Source organism: Cololabis saira, chromosome 4, assembly GCF_033807715.1.
Source record: "Cololabis saira isolate AMF1-May2022 chromosome 4, fColSai1.1, whole genome shotgun sequence".
In the NCBI taxonomy this organism is placed as follows: Eukaryota; Metazoa; Chordata; class Actinopteri; order Beloniformes; family Belonidae; genus Cololabis; species Cololabis saira.
Window position 1 is genome coordinate 13836863 of NC_084590.1, and position 12507 is coordinate 13849369.

At 40.8% G+C, this 12507-nt stretch overlaps 1 protein-coding gene across 2 annotated transcripts in view; it reads right to left on the bottom strand.

Moving 5' to 3' along the window:
• The window catches only part of ankrd13b (ankyrin repeat domain 13B), an 84979-nt gene that overhangs the window by 29734 nt on the left and 42738 nt on the right, over positions 1–12507 (bottom strand). For both annotated transcript variants that reach the window (XR_009782486.1, XM_061718946.1), the window contains exons 4-8: positions 12062–12197; positions 6388–6512; positions 5405–5450; positions 4991–5134; positions 2596–2836 (exon numbers count right to left, since the gene is read on the bottom strand). Coding sequence is in view for 1 of the 2 variants with exons in the window: in XM_061718946.1 (XP_061574930.1) it covers positions 2596–2836; positions 4991–5134; positions 5405–5450; positions 6388–6512; positions 12062–12197 (692 nt within the window). In the remaining variant the exon portion in view is untranslated. The remainder of the gene's footprint in view (positions 1–2595; positions 2837–4990; positions 5135–5404; positions 5451–6387; positions 6513–12061; positions 12198–12507) is intronic.

Genomic DNA, 12507 nt, shown 5'->3' on the forward strand with positions numbered 1-12507 from the left:
TTTTTGCAGTGAACCCAGCTACTTCCTCTTCATCTCCACCCGACTACACATCAAACTGCAACCAGTGGTGGGCTGATTGATCATAATATTGATACCAACGTCAGTAATGATATTGATCAATATCAGCATAATAAGATCTGTATGCACTACGACCAGGCCGTCCGTTTGAGTCTTTGAATTTGCACCTCGTCGATGTCGGGTAAATAAAAGAGCAGGAGGACTCGGCAGAGGAAGAGGAGTGCCACGTTGCTATGTTTTCAGGCCAGAAATGAAACAAGAGCAAGCTGTATAATTTGTAAAAAGCCTGTAAGGTAAATTGGTAACACAACAAATGTATACAAGCATATGAAAAATCACACAAAAGAGCAACAGAAACGGAGAGAGGGGGAAAAAATCCCCCAACCCCGACGGCAACGACAGACTCAAAGGTCATGAAAATTCCTCCTGATTTATCAATGTAACAATGCATCCACCTTAATTATCCAACAGCAGTGGTATCATATCGGTTTCCCCGATACTGGCCCTGCGTTAACTTGTTATCGGACCAATACCAGTACTGCTAGGGTTGCCACCTTTCAGAAATAGAAATAAGGGACGCCCTGATTTCAGCAGCGCAGGAGCCAAAAAAAAAGCCCCAAAACTTCTAAACTGAATAAAAATGTGTTTATTTTATATGAAAAAATGAAATGCTTTGATTTAAAGTTTAAAGTGCTTTAATAGCATTGAACTTGCATGACAGTCAACCATACTAGCAACTGAAATATCCTCCTATACTACGTATGTCCACATCAGCCCAGATGTAGAATATTGCCTACAGGTGAAGAATATGGTGTAAAAGTTAATTTATTTCAATAATTCAACTAGAATATGGTGTAAAAGTTAATTTATTTCAATAATTCAACTAGAATATGGTGTAAAAGTTAACTTATTTCAATAATTCAACTAGAATATGGTGTAAAAGTTAATTTATTTCAATAATTCAACTAGAATATGGTGTAAAAGTTAACTTATTTCAATAATTCAACTAGAATATGGTGTAAAGGTTAATTTATTTCAATAATTCAACTAGAATATGGTGTAAAGGTTAATTTATTTCAATAATTCAACTAGAATATGGTGTAAAAGTTAATGAAAATACGGTACAAATCGTGTCCCGTATTAGTTCAATACGGGACGCAACATTTTTTTCTCAAATAAAGGACAATTCCGTATTTTACGGGACGGGTGGCAACCCTAAGTACTGCACAGCTCTGGCTGCAACACCGATTTCAAAAGAGGTGAAGTCTTCAGACGAGACGGGTGGACTTGAGATGAGATGCTAACTCCAACTCGTTAATGAGCAGAGATGAAAATATGTGGTTGAAAAGGGCTTTTTGACCAAAAAGATGGCAAATGTGTCAACGTTTTTTTTGTTCAAGCACGACAAACGCTTGGTTGTTCCAACGTCCCCCCAGTGCTGCTGCTCCTCTTCGTTTTTGCCACCGGAGAACGTGCCTGCACACGTTCCCCCGCAGCCGTGGGTTGCAGCGTAGGAGAAGGAACAGAGAAACATTGACAGAAATGCAACTGCAACAACAACAAAAGAGTCCTTCTCTTTCTCTCTGTCACTAATAAAAAAGACAAGAAAAACGAGCAGAGCAGAGCATGTCATGGGGCTAAATACCATTGTGTTGCACTGAGGCCACTGTTCCTGCAAAAACTGATATTTCTGCTGGTCGTAGGAAGAATACATTCATTTGGGTTCAGTTACACTTGGAGAAGTGTCATATACCATGGACTGTGTATACTTAGCACGTCCTACAGCTTCTTATGTGGTTAATTAGGGCCCGAGCACTTACAGTGCGAAAGCCCTATTGTATCTATAGGAATTTTCCTTGTTTTTTTTTTCCTTCTTCCATGGAAATGAGGGCCTTTTTGCCCCCCTAAACGTGCCCCAAAAGTCACAAAATTTTGCACGCAAGCCAGGCCTGGCCAAAATTTTTATATTTAATGGGTTGCATTAATGGGCATGGCCTAATGGCTCAACAGCGCCCCCTAGAAAACTTCGTGACTAAAGCCCCACAATAAGGTTTGACGTACATCCACGTAAATCGGTACACACCTGTATAATGTCGCAACTTAAAGAAGTCTCTTGGTGCCATGGCCGAAACCGAACAGGAAGTCGGCCATTTTGAATTAATCGTGTAATTTTGGCGCAATTTATGCCATTTCTTTGGCTGCTTCTTCGCCCGAACCGTAACGTGCACCCAGGTTATACATCAAAATGTGTGTCTCCATCCTGTGATGATGCGCATTACTTTTCTCAGTCAAAAGCGTTACCGTGGCGACGCTAGACGCCAAAAAGCGCACCCCCCCTTCATCTGATTAGTCCATATTTGATAGTTCCTACTTTCTGCAATAACTTTTGAATGGTTTGACATAAAGAGTCGTGGGTGGTGTCATCCGTTAAATGTCCAGGCCTGAAGAATCTACATGCAAGTCATACAAGCACTTCCACTGCAGCACGCCTGAACGTGCACAAGGGTGCGAGGGCCCGTTGATCGCTGCTTGCAGCTTTAATTATGCATTTAAATTGGTAGGATTTGTGTGTCTGACCTCTCAAAGGTGATGTTGCGGGTGTCCAGCTGCGTGGTCACTACAGGGGCCGATAGCCTGGCCGCTACCTGCTCATCGCTCGGCTTCATCGCTCCCAGGAGACCCAACCCGGCGGCATTGCTGCAGCAGGCCCCGCCCTTGCCCCGGCCAGGTGAGAGCGCAGCGAGCGACGAGACGCACAGGGTCTCGCAGAACACCAGCTGCCTGTCGTGGTCCACCTCCATCACCTCTGCGCTTTGGTCTGAGGGGCGAGAAGAGCACCGTTTCAGCGGGCAGACAGAAACCAGCCAGAGAACCCATTCCAAGAGACTGCAGATGTTGTTGCAGACGGCCAAAAATAGGAAGAACAAATTAAAAAAAGGTCAGTGTGGGAAGCGTAGCACACAAAGGAACAACAGGAGGGAGAATGTGATGCAGAGACTCAAAAAGTCACGTGAAAAGGTCAAAAAAAGCAGACGATTTAAGGTGGTGGAGTGAAAAAAGGTTTGAAAACATGCAGCGAGGTGGAGCGGCTATAAATACTTGGTTCACGGCTGCTAAATGAGGAAGTGTGAACACTAAGATTTCATCTTTTACAACACAAACATACTAATTAGTGTGACCCCTTATTAGAAACAGGGCTGTCTGAGTTTGAAAGGATGAAGAAAGAACGGCAACAAAAATGTGCATGTTGTACAAGCTAATGCCAATCCGGTGTCATATCTGGATGTAAAAGTGCTGTTCAACATTTTGGAAAAACAGATTTATTTGCTTTCTTTCGACGCTCGTTATCTTAGTTTAGCACAAAGACTGAAAACAAATTGTGTCCAAATGCCTCCTTCGTTTAATATAGGCGGAGTCTGAGTTTCACTGTGATCAAAGTTTAAATGTCAGACTAATAATTTGTTGTATGCAGTGGCTTTTAGAAGTCTGTTGGCGTTTTTATTCAGAACTGCTCCAACTCTTTTGAAGTATTCCTTTAAAATATTTTAAGTTTAGGCGGGACGTACGAGCTTCCAGCTACTCACATCTGACAACTGAGAAACGCCACGTTTGATTAAGAAATGCTGTTATTGTGCTGAGTTCTCCTTGCTATTTTGCTCCCACGTGTCACACATTTCCCCTTAATTTATTCATTTTTTTTTTTTTAAAGACCACTTTTAGGGCCCAATTTACTAAGATCCTAAATAAAGAGTACTAAATTGCGTTTGCACTGAAAAAGTTTGCGCGTGCTGTTGTTGTGTGGTTTGCGAGTGATCAACTAAGATTGCGTGCGCAATTGATAACAGGTGCAAACCTCAGTATTTAAATGAGGTGTTGCGCGTCTTACGGTTTGCGGCGCAAACTTTGCGCCATGGAGAGTCTGGATGGAAAGCAGGATATAGTCGCAAGCGCAAAATGAAATTTGACTAGTTGGAGTTATAGAGATATTAGTGGAAGAGGCAAATTGTTGTGCCGTATTCAGCACCCCTGCCGTGAAAAGCACCCCCTCGTATATTCAATGATAAGTAGACCAAGAAAAAAAACAACACACTGACACTTCAATATATTTATATATACACACTCACACAAACACATACTTAGGAGTTTATATTATATATATTTACAAATATTATGGAAGACAACACAGTAAGCAGGCTATTAATTAATGACATCAATAACCATTTACCCGATTTTTGTTATCTGTGACTGTGATTGTGGGAAAGTATGACTATTGTGGAATCCATGAGCGCATTTAAACATGAATCATTAACACAAAACTGGACGCTAAACAGAACGTGACACGGAATGAGAATATAATTTTTGTCAGACGAGGGGGTTCTTTTCACGGCAGGGGTGCTGAATACGGCACGACACCGGGGTATGACAACTGCAGAACAAGTATAGGCGCGCAATAAGAAACACTTTTTTCTCCATGAAAACACGTGATTTATTTATTATCACAAATAAAAAAATTAATGTGCCTCCTGTGGCAACCTTTTTCTGAATAATACTCGATTTAACATTCAAATAAAATATTTCTCCTTTTGCATGTGGAGATTAGCACCTTCCTTTCGAACGTATTAAATACAGACGCAATCACAATCCCCGCAATTACTTTCAGGCTTGGTAAATCTCATTGCGTGTGGTAAATGGAGATATTTGCATTTTCCCCTCCCAGTATTTAGCGATTTCTGGCGGGTACGCCCCATATTGATTATTCATCAGGGCAAAAGTACTAAATGAACAGCGTGTGCTATTTTGCTCATTTGAGAGGCGCAGTCCTCTTTGCACGCTGTTAGTAGATCAGCTGGCACTTTGGTTTGCGGGTGATGTCAAGTTTGCACACGTTTCTACACACGCAAACCTTTAGTAAATCGGGCCCTTAGTCTGATGAAAGTGTCTGGACCACCAGAGGGGGCAGAAACAGGCTTACCTTGTCCCCTGAATATGAAGCTCCGGTTGCCTCTCTGCCAGGTCATCTGCTCAAACCCCATCAAGGTCGTGTCCACCCGGAGACACTGACCGCTCTTCCAGACCCTGTAGGTGTCGCTGGGGCAGATCCGGGACACGAGGGGCACTGGGGGCAAACACACACCCAGTTTGACTCAGATGGGACATGTGGAACAGTTAGCGCCACAGCAGCTCCCACTTTCCTTTTCTTTTCTTTCCTTTAGCATTATCATATTTGTTGGGCTCGATGACCAAACATTATCTACCCATACAACTAATCTGTGAGCATCTTTGTTCAATACAACAGCAAATGTTCAGTCTTGGAAGCAGAAGATAAAGTGGTGAAATGGTGGGCATTAGCAGAACTTCAGTCTGACGACGGAAAGAGCCGACTCACCCCAGCTCGTAAATTCCCATTTCATCTCCACGTAGAAGTCTTGTGCCTGGAAAGAGATCAAAACGCAGAAATTTAGAGAACAAGACAAATGAGAAGGCGACAAGCATTGATGAAAAGAAATATACAGAGACAGAGTTGGGGAGATGGAGAAAGATGGAGATGAATGAAAAGAGAGGAGAATAGTAATGAGGAGAAACATGAGAAAACGGAGGAAAAAAAAAGAAAAAAAAGTCAGACTTCATAGTCTAAGCCAATGATTGGGAGGGCTGGCACAGAGACAGCGTGTGTGTGTGTGTAAGTGTGTGTGTAAGTGTGTGTGTGTGGGTGTAAGTGTGTGTGTGTGTGTGGGGGGGGTGTAAGTGTGTTGGGGGGGCAGTGAAGAATGATGTGATGTGTGTTATGTTTGCATGGGTGCTCCACTGGCAGTTCTCTTTGTGGTTTTAAAAGTGTGAGGCTGTTGTGTCTAGCGTGTGTTCACCCGTGTGTGTGTGTGTGTGTGTGTGTGTGTGTGTGTGTGTGTGTGTGTGTGTGTCAGCCAGCTGGAGCAGAGACACGGGGAGACAGGCTGTGTGAAGGCAGCTCTCTGCATCCCAGACACTGTTCTGTACAGCAACACAATCTGCCACTCCAGGATCTCAACCATCAACCGACCCCGGTCACCAGAGCCGTTGAGCAGCTCCACCGGGCCTTTAATCATTCCCCCTACGGGGGATAGTGATGAGTCACAATCCCCCGAGACGGAGCGTGCTCAGCATGGAATCATATCCTCTTAGCGTGTTTCCCTTATCGAATAGTAAACAAAGTTATAAATACCCTCAAAAAATATGTGATCCTGAAACAAGGACGCATCTATATTTCAGATAAAAGCCGCGCGCAGCCCTCCGTGATGTCTGCTTCTAGTAACATGCACACTTCCGTGTGCATCTCTGCATGTGTGTGGCCCTGAGACATTTTTTTTCTCTGTTTTTTGTGAGAAATCCCACTTGGCGCAGTCGCTCCAGCAGGACGGGGATGCCCGCCAGCCTCTTGGCAGTCCTCTGGTAGTCACGGTAACGGAGCACAAGACGCACCAGCTCTGGGTCCCTGGTGCTCACCGCCTCCTGAAGAACTGAAAGAGAGGGGGAGACTGGCATTAAAAAAAGAAAAAAGAAAAAAGAAGAAGAGCCAAACACTCAGGCATCATCTAAAATTTATGTGGACGAGCAATTTAAAGGGGCAGCGAGAACTGCTGGCTCTGAAGTAGGCCACGGAGAAGCTGCTCGGACCAATTACTGCAGCGCACACATCCATCATCCAAAAACCCCACTCTGTTATTAATCGCACAAGCTGTTCTACACTCCGACAATTAACGGACCGATAGTCCTCATCCGTCACTATCAGCAGACACCTGAGTTCAGCCTCACACGCAGAAAGTCTCGTTCAAGTCTGGATACAATAATCCGGCAGCAGGAAGCAAAGCAACTCCGAAATAATTATGACAATAACAAATATTTGACTTTCCTGAACTTAATCCAACACTAAATAAAACTTTAAAGGGAAAAAAAAGTGTGTTTCGGGTTTTTTTCGGGTGTGTTTCGGGTTTTTTCGGGTTTATTTTCGGGTTTTTTCGGGTGTGTTTCTGGTTTTTTTCGGGTTTATTTTTGGGTGTGTTTCTGTTTTTTTTTCGGGTTTATTTTTGGGTGTGTTTCGGGTTTATTTTTGAGTTTGTTTTCGGGTTTATTTTCAGATTTTTTCGGGTGTGTTTCGGGTTTTTTGCGGGTTTATTTTCGGGTTCATTTTCGGGTGTGTTTCGGGTTTTCTTCGGGCTTATTTTCGGGTTTGTTTCGGGTTTTTTGCGGGTTTATTTTCGGGTTCATTTTCGGGTGTGTTTCGTTTTTTTTTGGGTGTGTTTCGGGTTTATTAAATACAGTATTGCAAAAGTAATATGTAACAATTCGTACGGTGAATTAAACCAATTCGAAAATTCTACATCACAATGCCTGCATTCAAGGCTTATCCATAACTTTGTGCAGTTTTCAAAAATCAAAAGTATTTAATGTAAGAGTATGCTTAAATAACAAATAAAATGAAATAAAATGGTAAGAAACAAAGTGATTAAGATAAACTCGTTTCCCAGAAGGCAAGCTAAAGATTAAAAAAGATATTATATCGCACAACTTTTGGTCCATAAAAGGAAAAAAAAAAAAAAAAAAAAACAGAAAGAAAGAAGTTCATTGCAAAAGTTTGGGCACCCCCAAATGATTCTCACCAACACGTTCTTCTCAAGGACATTAAAGACCTTATAGCAACATTTGAGTCTCCTGAACCCCTCTAAAAGGCTATAAAGTGAGCATTAAAGCAACTGATGCACAAAAGTCATTAGCGGTGTTCTCAGGAAGTCGGTACCTCAGTTTGCGATGTCATTTAAAAACAGGAGCCGTTAGGAAAAACAAAAAAAACGAAACAAATAAAAAAAAACAACCTTTATGGAGAAGTCGTAAGGACTTAGATTGCTGACCCTGGAGAGGTAATGCACTTGTGCACTGGTGCAATACCTGAAAAATATCACCTTTACATTAGTGCATTTACAAATAACTGTTCCTGCATCATCAGCAAAAGTGTCCTATGTTTGCAGATGAACTTTTGAACAGGCTTAAAAGTCACGTGGATTAGTCTGCAACAGAAATGCTTGACCGCAGTGAGCAATATTTTTTGTGCAAATAAGAGAGGGCATAAACTGTCAAACCAGAACGGTAAAACTCTCAGTGACCACATAACTACTCCTATGTGACACGTTCCAAATGGGGTGTTGCGAGCACTGACCATGGAGCCCTTTATAAGTATAAAACGGTAAAGGATGGAGATAAAAAAGCAATCTAGCTTGAAATATGTGCCACGAGGCATTAAGTCGACTTAATGTCTCGTAACTGTTGTGTACCCACTTGGCAACACACTTGCACAAATCTTGATCAGGGGTGAGAGCGTTGTTTTAAAAATGAAGTGATTCTACCCTCTAACGCCGTCCTGTTGCCAGATTTCCACATTTACATTCGCCACCAGAGAGGAGGTGTCTGGCAGAGGATGCAGATAACTGATGAGTGTTTTTGAAAAGCACAAACTCAAAAAAACAGTCATTTCATGGTCAGATATTGTAATGCTCTCCCTCAAAACTCCGACTTCACTCTCAGTAAGTCTCCATTTGGATCCAATTATGCTCTGCTTTCTCCTGCAAACTGGGTTTCTGCTCCCAGATTAACCGGGTTTTGTACCAATGTTCTGCTCTCCTGCTCCACTTTCTTCTTCTGCACACCTTGAAACTTCAGCCCTTGGCTCTTGGCTGTCAAACATCCCAGCCCGGCACTGGACATCACCTGCTTTCCTAACGTACTTGTTATACTCATTGGCATCTCTAGATGTTTTTGAGTGTAAAGACAGTTTTGAGAGGCAGCAGTGCAAAATCTGAGCAGAACACAAAGAATCCTGTCCTCAAATAAATCTAAAAGGGCCGCTCTCAGTTAAAGACAGTAAAACATATTTTCAGGGTCGACCGAGGTGGTTTTGTCCCGTTCATCACCACGACTTCAAGGATGACAAGATTCCAGGCGAGACTAAGAAAAACAGTGCTTTTCTGCCTGTGAAGTTACCGAAATTATAGGATTGTATATCGTCCTTCAGTTCTAAGATTCTATATTTCGAGATATACTTCGCACTTATCAAATTTATACTTTTGGTCGAGTCACTGCACGATTTATTGGACAAAAACAAACCTAAAATGCAACAGCAGTGAATTAGAAACGTATATATGTACACCCTCACTGCTTCCAGAGTAATTAGGATTCTTAACTACTACTTAAATGAAGTTTAATTGATTATCTGCATATCGCCTTCAGGTATATGTAAACACAGTGCCAAGGAGGAAAGATATCAGTAATGAGCTTAGAGAAAACAAATTGTTGCTGAACATCATCCGTCTAGTTCAGGGGTCGGCAACCCGCGGCTCTAGAGCCGCATGCGGCTCTTTAGCGCCGCCCTGGTGGCTCCTAGAGCTCTTTCAAAAATGTTTGACCTTTTTTTCTTCTTTTTTTTTCTCTTTTTCTTTTTTCTCTTTTTTTCTTCTTCTTTTTTTCCCATTTTTCTTTTTTTTTCTTCCTTTTTCCTTTCCTTTTTAATCTCGACATTTCGACTTTTTTTTTCTCGAAATTTTGACTATTTCCTCGACATTTCAACTTTTTTCTCAAGATTGTACTTCAACATTAATCTTGACATTTCGACTTTTTTCTCAAGATTTTGACTTTTTTCTTGAAATTTTGACTTTTTTCTCGTCATTTTGACTTTTTTTCTCGTCATTTCGACTTTTTTCTCAACATTTAAACTTTTTTCTCGACATTTCGACTTTTTTCCCGAGATTGTACTTCAACATTAATCTTGACATTTCGACTTTTTTCTCAACATTTCGACTTTTTTCTCGACATTTCGACTTTTTTCTCGAACTGCATAATGAAAAATTTGTTATTTGTTTTTTGTGTTTTTGGTCCAATATGGCTCTTTCAACATTTTGGGTTGCCGACCCCTGGTCTAGTTATAAGGGTGTTTGCAGACATTTCAGGAGTCGTTCTGCAGTGAGAACGGTTATTTAAGTGGATAGCAGTCAAGACGGTGGTCAATGGTTCCAGGAACTCTGGGAGTCGCCATTAATCCCAGAACAGATGTCACAGCAGGATCACACCAAGGTCAGGCTGTGCAATGTTTAGAGAAAATGAGGAGGAAGAAAAAAAAGAGCTGCGGTACAAACCCAGACCCTGCAACGTAGTTGGCACGTCGAATGCTAAAGTTCACATCAATTCAATTAAACAAAACCGAATGCTCAAGTATGGTTTGCTTGTGAAGGGCTGCCAAGAGAAAGTCTCATTTAAATTAAAAGGAGAAAAAAAAAAAAAGAATAGGGCACTTTGGCTTGGGTTTGCAAAACTGCATCTGAACAAACTCAGGATTTCTATAATCAATGTCCTCTCGGCAGACGAGATTAAAGGAAAGGTATCTGGCCATAACGAACAGCACCACATTTTGTAAAAGAAACAAAACAAAACAAACAAACAAACGCAGCATTTCAGCACAAACTCTTAATGAATTGGCCCCATCGCGCAGTCACGGGACCAGGGTGCATTGCAGTCACTGACTCCACCATGAACTCACAGTATTTTAGAGTCAACCCTGAGGCCGTCCGTCCATCTGTCCATCAGCTAAGGCCCAAATCAGGTCCTACACGTCTCAATGACTCCGTCAGAATCCAAATATCACAATGGACAACACCACTTTAGACTATTGCTGCTAACTGCTTCTAAAAACCACTGAATTACTGAACATAGAGAGTTTTTACACACTGCTTCTGCATTTTTATTAATTTTTCTAATTTGTGTCTGAAGAGATGAAATCTCATAATTGAAAGAGGTTGTTTTTCTTTTTTTTGCACGGCTGCTGTTGTATTTATAGAATACGGTATTATTGTATAATATTAAAATACAATAACAAGGAAATGAGAAGTCATCATCTGTTTTGTGGTAGAAGCTCCCAGTCGTTTCCACCACAGCTCACTGCAGCGTCTGATTACGCTCACGGCGATAAGTCATCAAGTCAAATGCTTCTCATGGTATTTTAAATCACAATGCACATTTCATTTCCCTGCTAATCAATTGCTGTGTATAGTACGACGGAGTATTAGGGCCAAACAAAAAAAACAAAAAAAGGAAATTACGAGAATAAAGTCATAATGTAATGAGAATAAAGTCGTAAAATTACGAGAATAAAGTCATAATATTACGAGAATAAAGTCGTAAAATTACGAGAATAAAGTCATAATATTACGAGAATAAAGTCGTAAAATTACGAGAATAACGTCATAATATTACGAGAATAAAGTCGTAAAATTACAAGAATAAAGTCATAATATTACGAGAATAAAGTCGTAAAATTACGAGAATAACGTCATAATATTACGAGAATAAAGTCGTAATATATTATAAATATATAAATATAACTTCACAAGATGCTCAATATTCCTCATTTTAACACAGGGAGAAGAAGCTCTCATAAATTATATTCTCATAATATTACGACTTTATTCTTGCAATATTACGACTTTATTCTCGTAATTTTACGACTTTATTCTCGTAATTTTACGACTTTATTCTCATAATATTACAACTTTATTCTCGCAACATTACGACTTTATTCTCGTAATGTTACGACTTTATTCTCGTAATTTTACGACTTTATTCTCATAATATTACGACTTTATTCTATTACGACTTTATTCTCGCAACATTACGACTTTATTCTCGTAATTTTACGACTTTATTCTCATAATATTACGACTTTATTCTATTACGACTTTATTCTCGCAACATTACGACTTTATTCTCGTAATATTACGACTTTATTCTCATAATATTACGACTTTATTCTATTACGACTTTATTCTCGCAACATTACGACTTTATTCTCGTAATTTTACGACTTTATTCTCATTATATTATGACTTTATTCTCATTATATTATGACTTTATTCTCATTATATTATGACTTTATTCTCGTAATTTCCAATTTTTTTTGTCTTAGTTTGGACCTAATACTCCGTCGTAGTATAGGCTACTACAAATGAAGTTTCCAACACACTCTCACCGGTCCATCCGTTGCGGTTCTCCTTGCTAACGTCGGCTCCGTGCTGCAGCAGAACTCTGGCACACTCCAGGTAGCCCAGAGTGACAGCCAGGTGCAGAGGAGTCCGTCCACGGGGGTCCAGGGACTCCAAATCAGTCTGGATCCAAGGAGAGGAGGAGGAGGAAGAAAGAGGGAATGGTGGAAGAGAAAAGGAGAGAAAACAAGCAGTTGTTAACAATGGCTAGTGGAAGAAATCCTGTCACACTCTTCAGACAGAAGAGGAGAAACGAGAGTTGAGACCCCTGAGCTTTCTTCTCAGCTGGATCTTTAAACCTAAAGAAATGGGGCCCACAGTTTCCATATCCGAATCGAAATATAACCCGATATTTGGAGTCCAGTGGCGTCAATTCAGTCGAAGCTAAGGTATGGCAAGGTTACGAGTCACAGAACTTAACTAGAGTATCAAT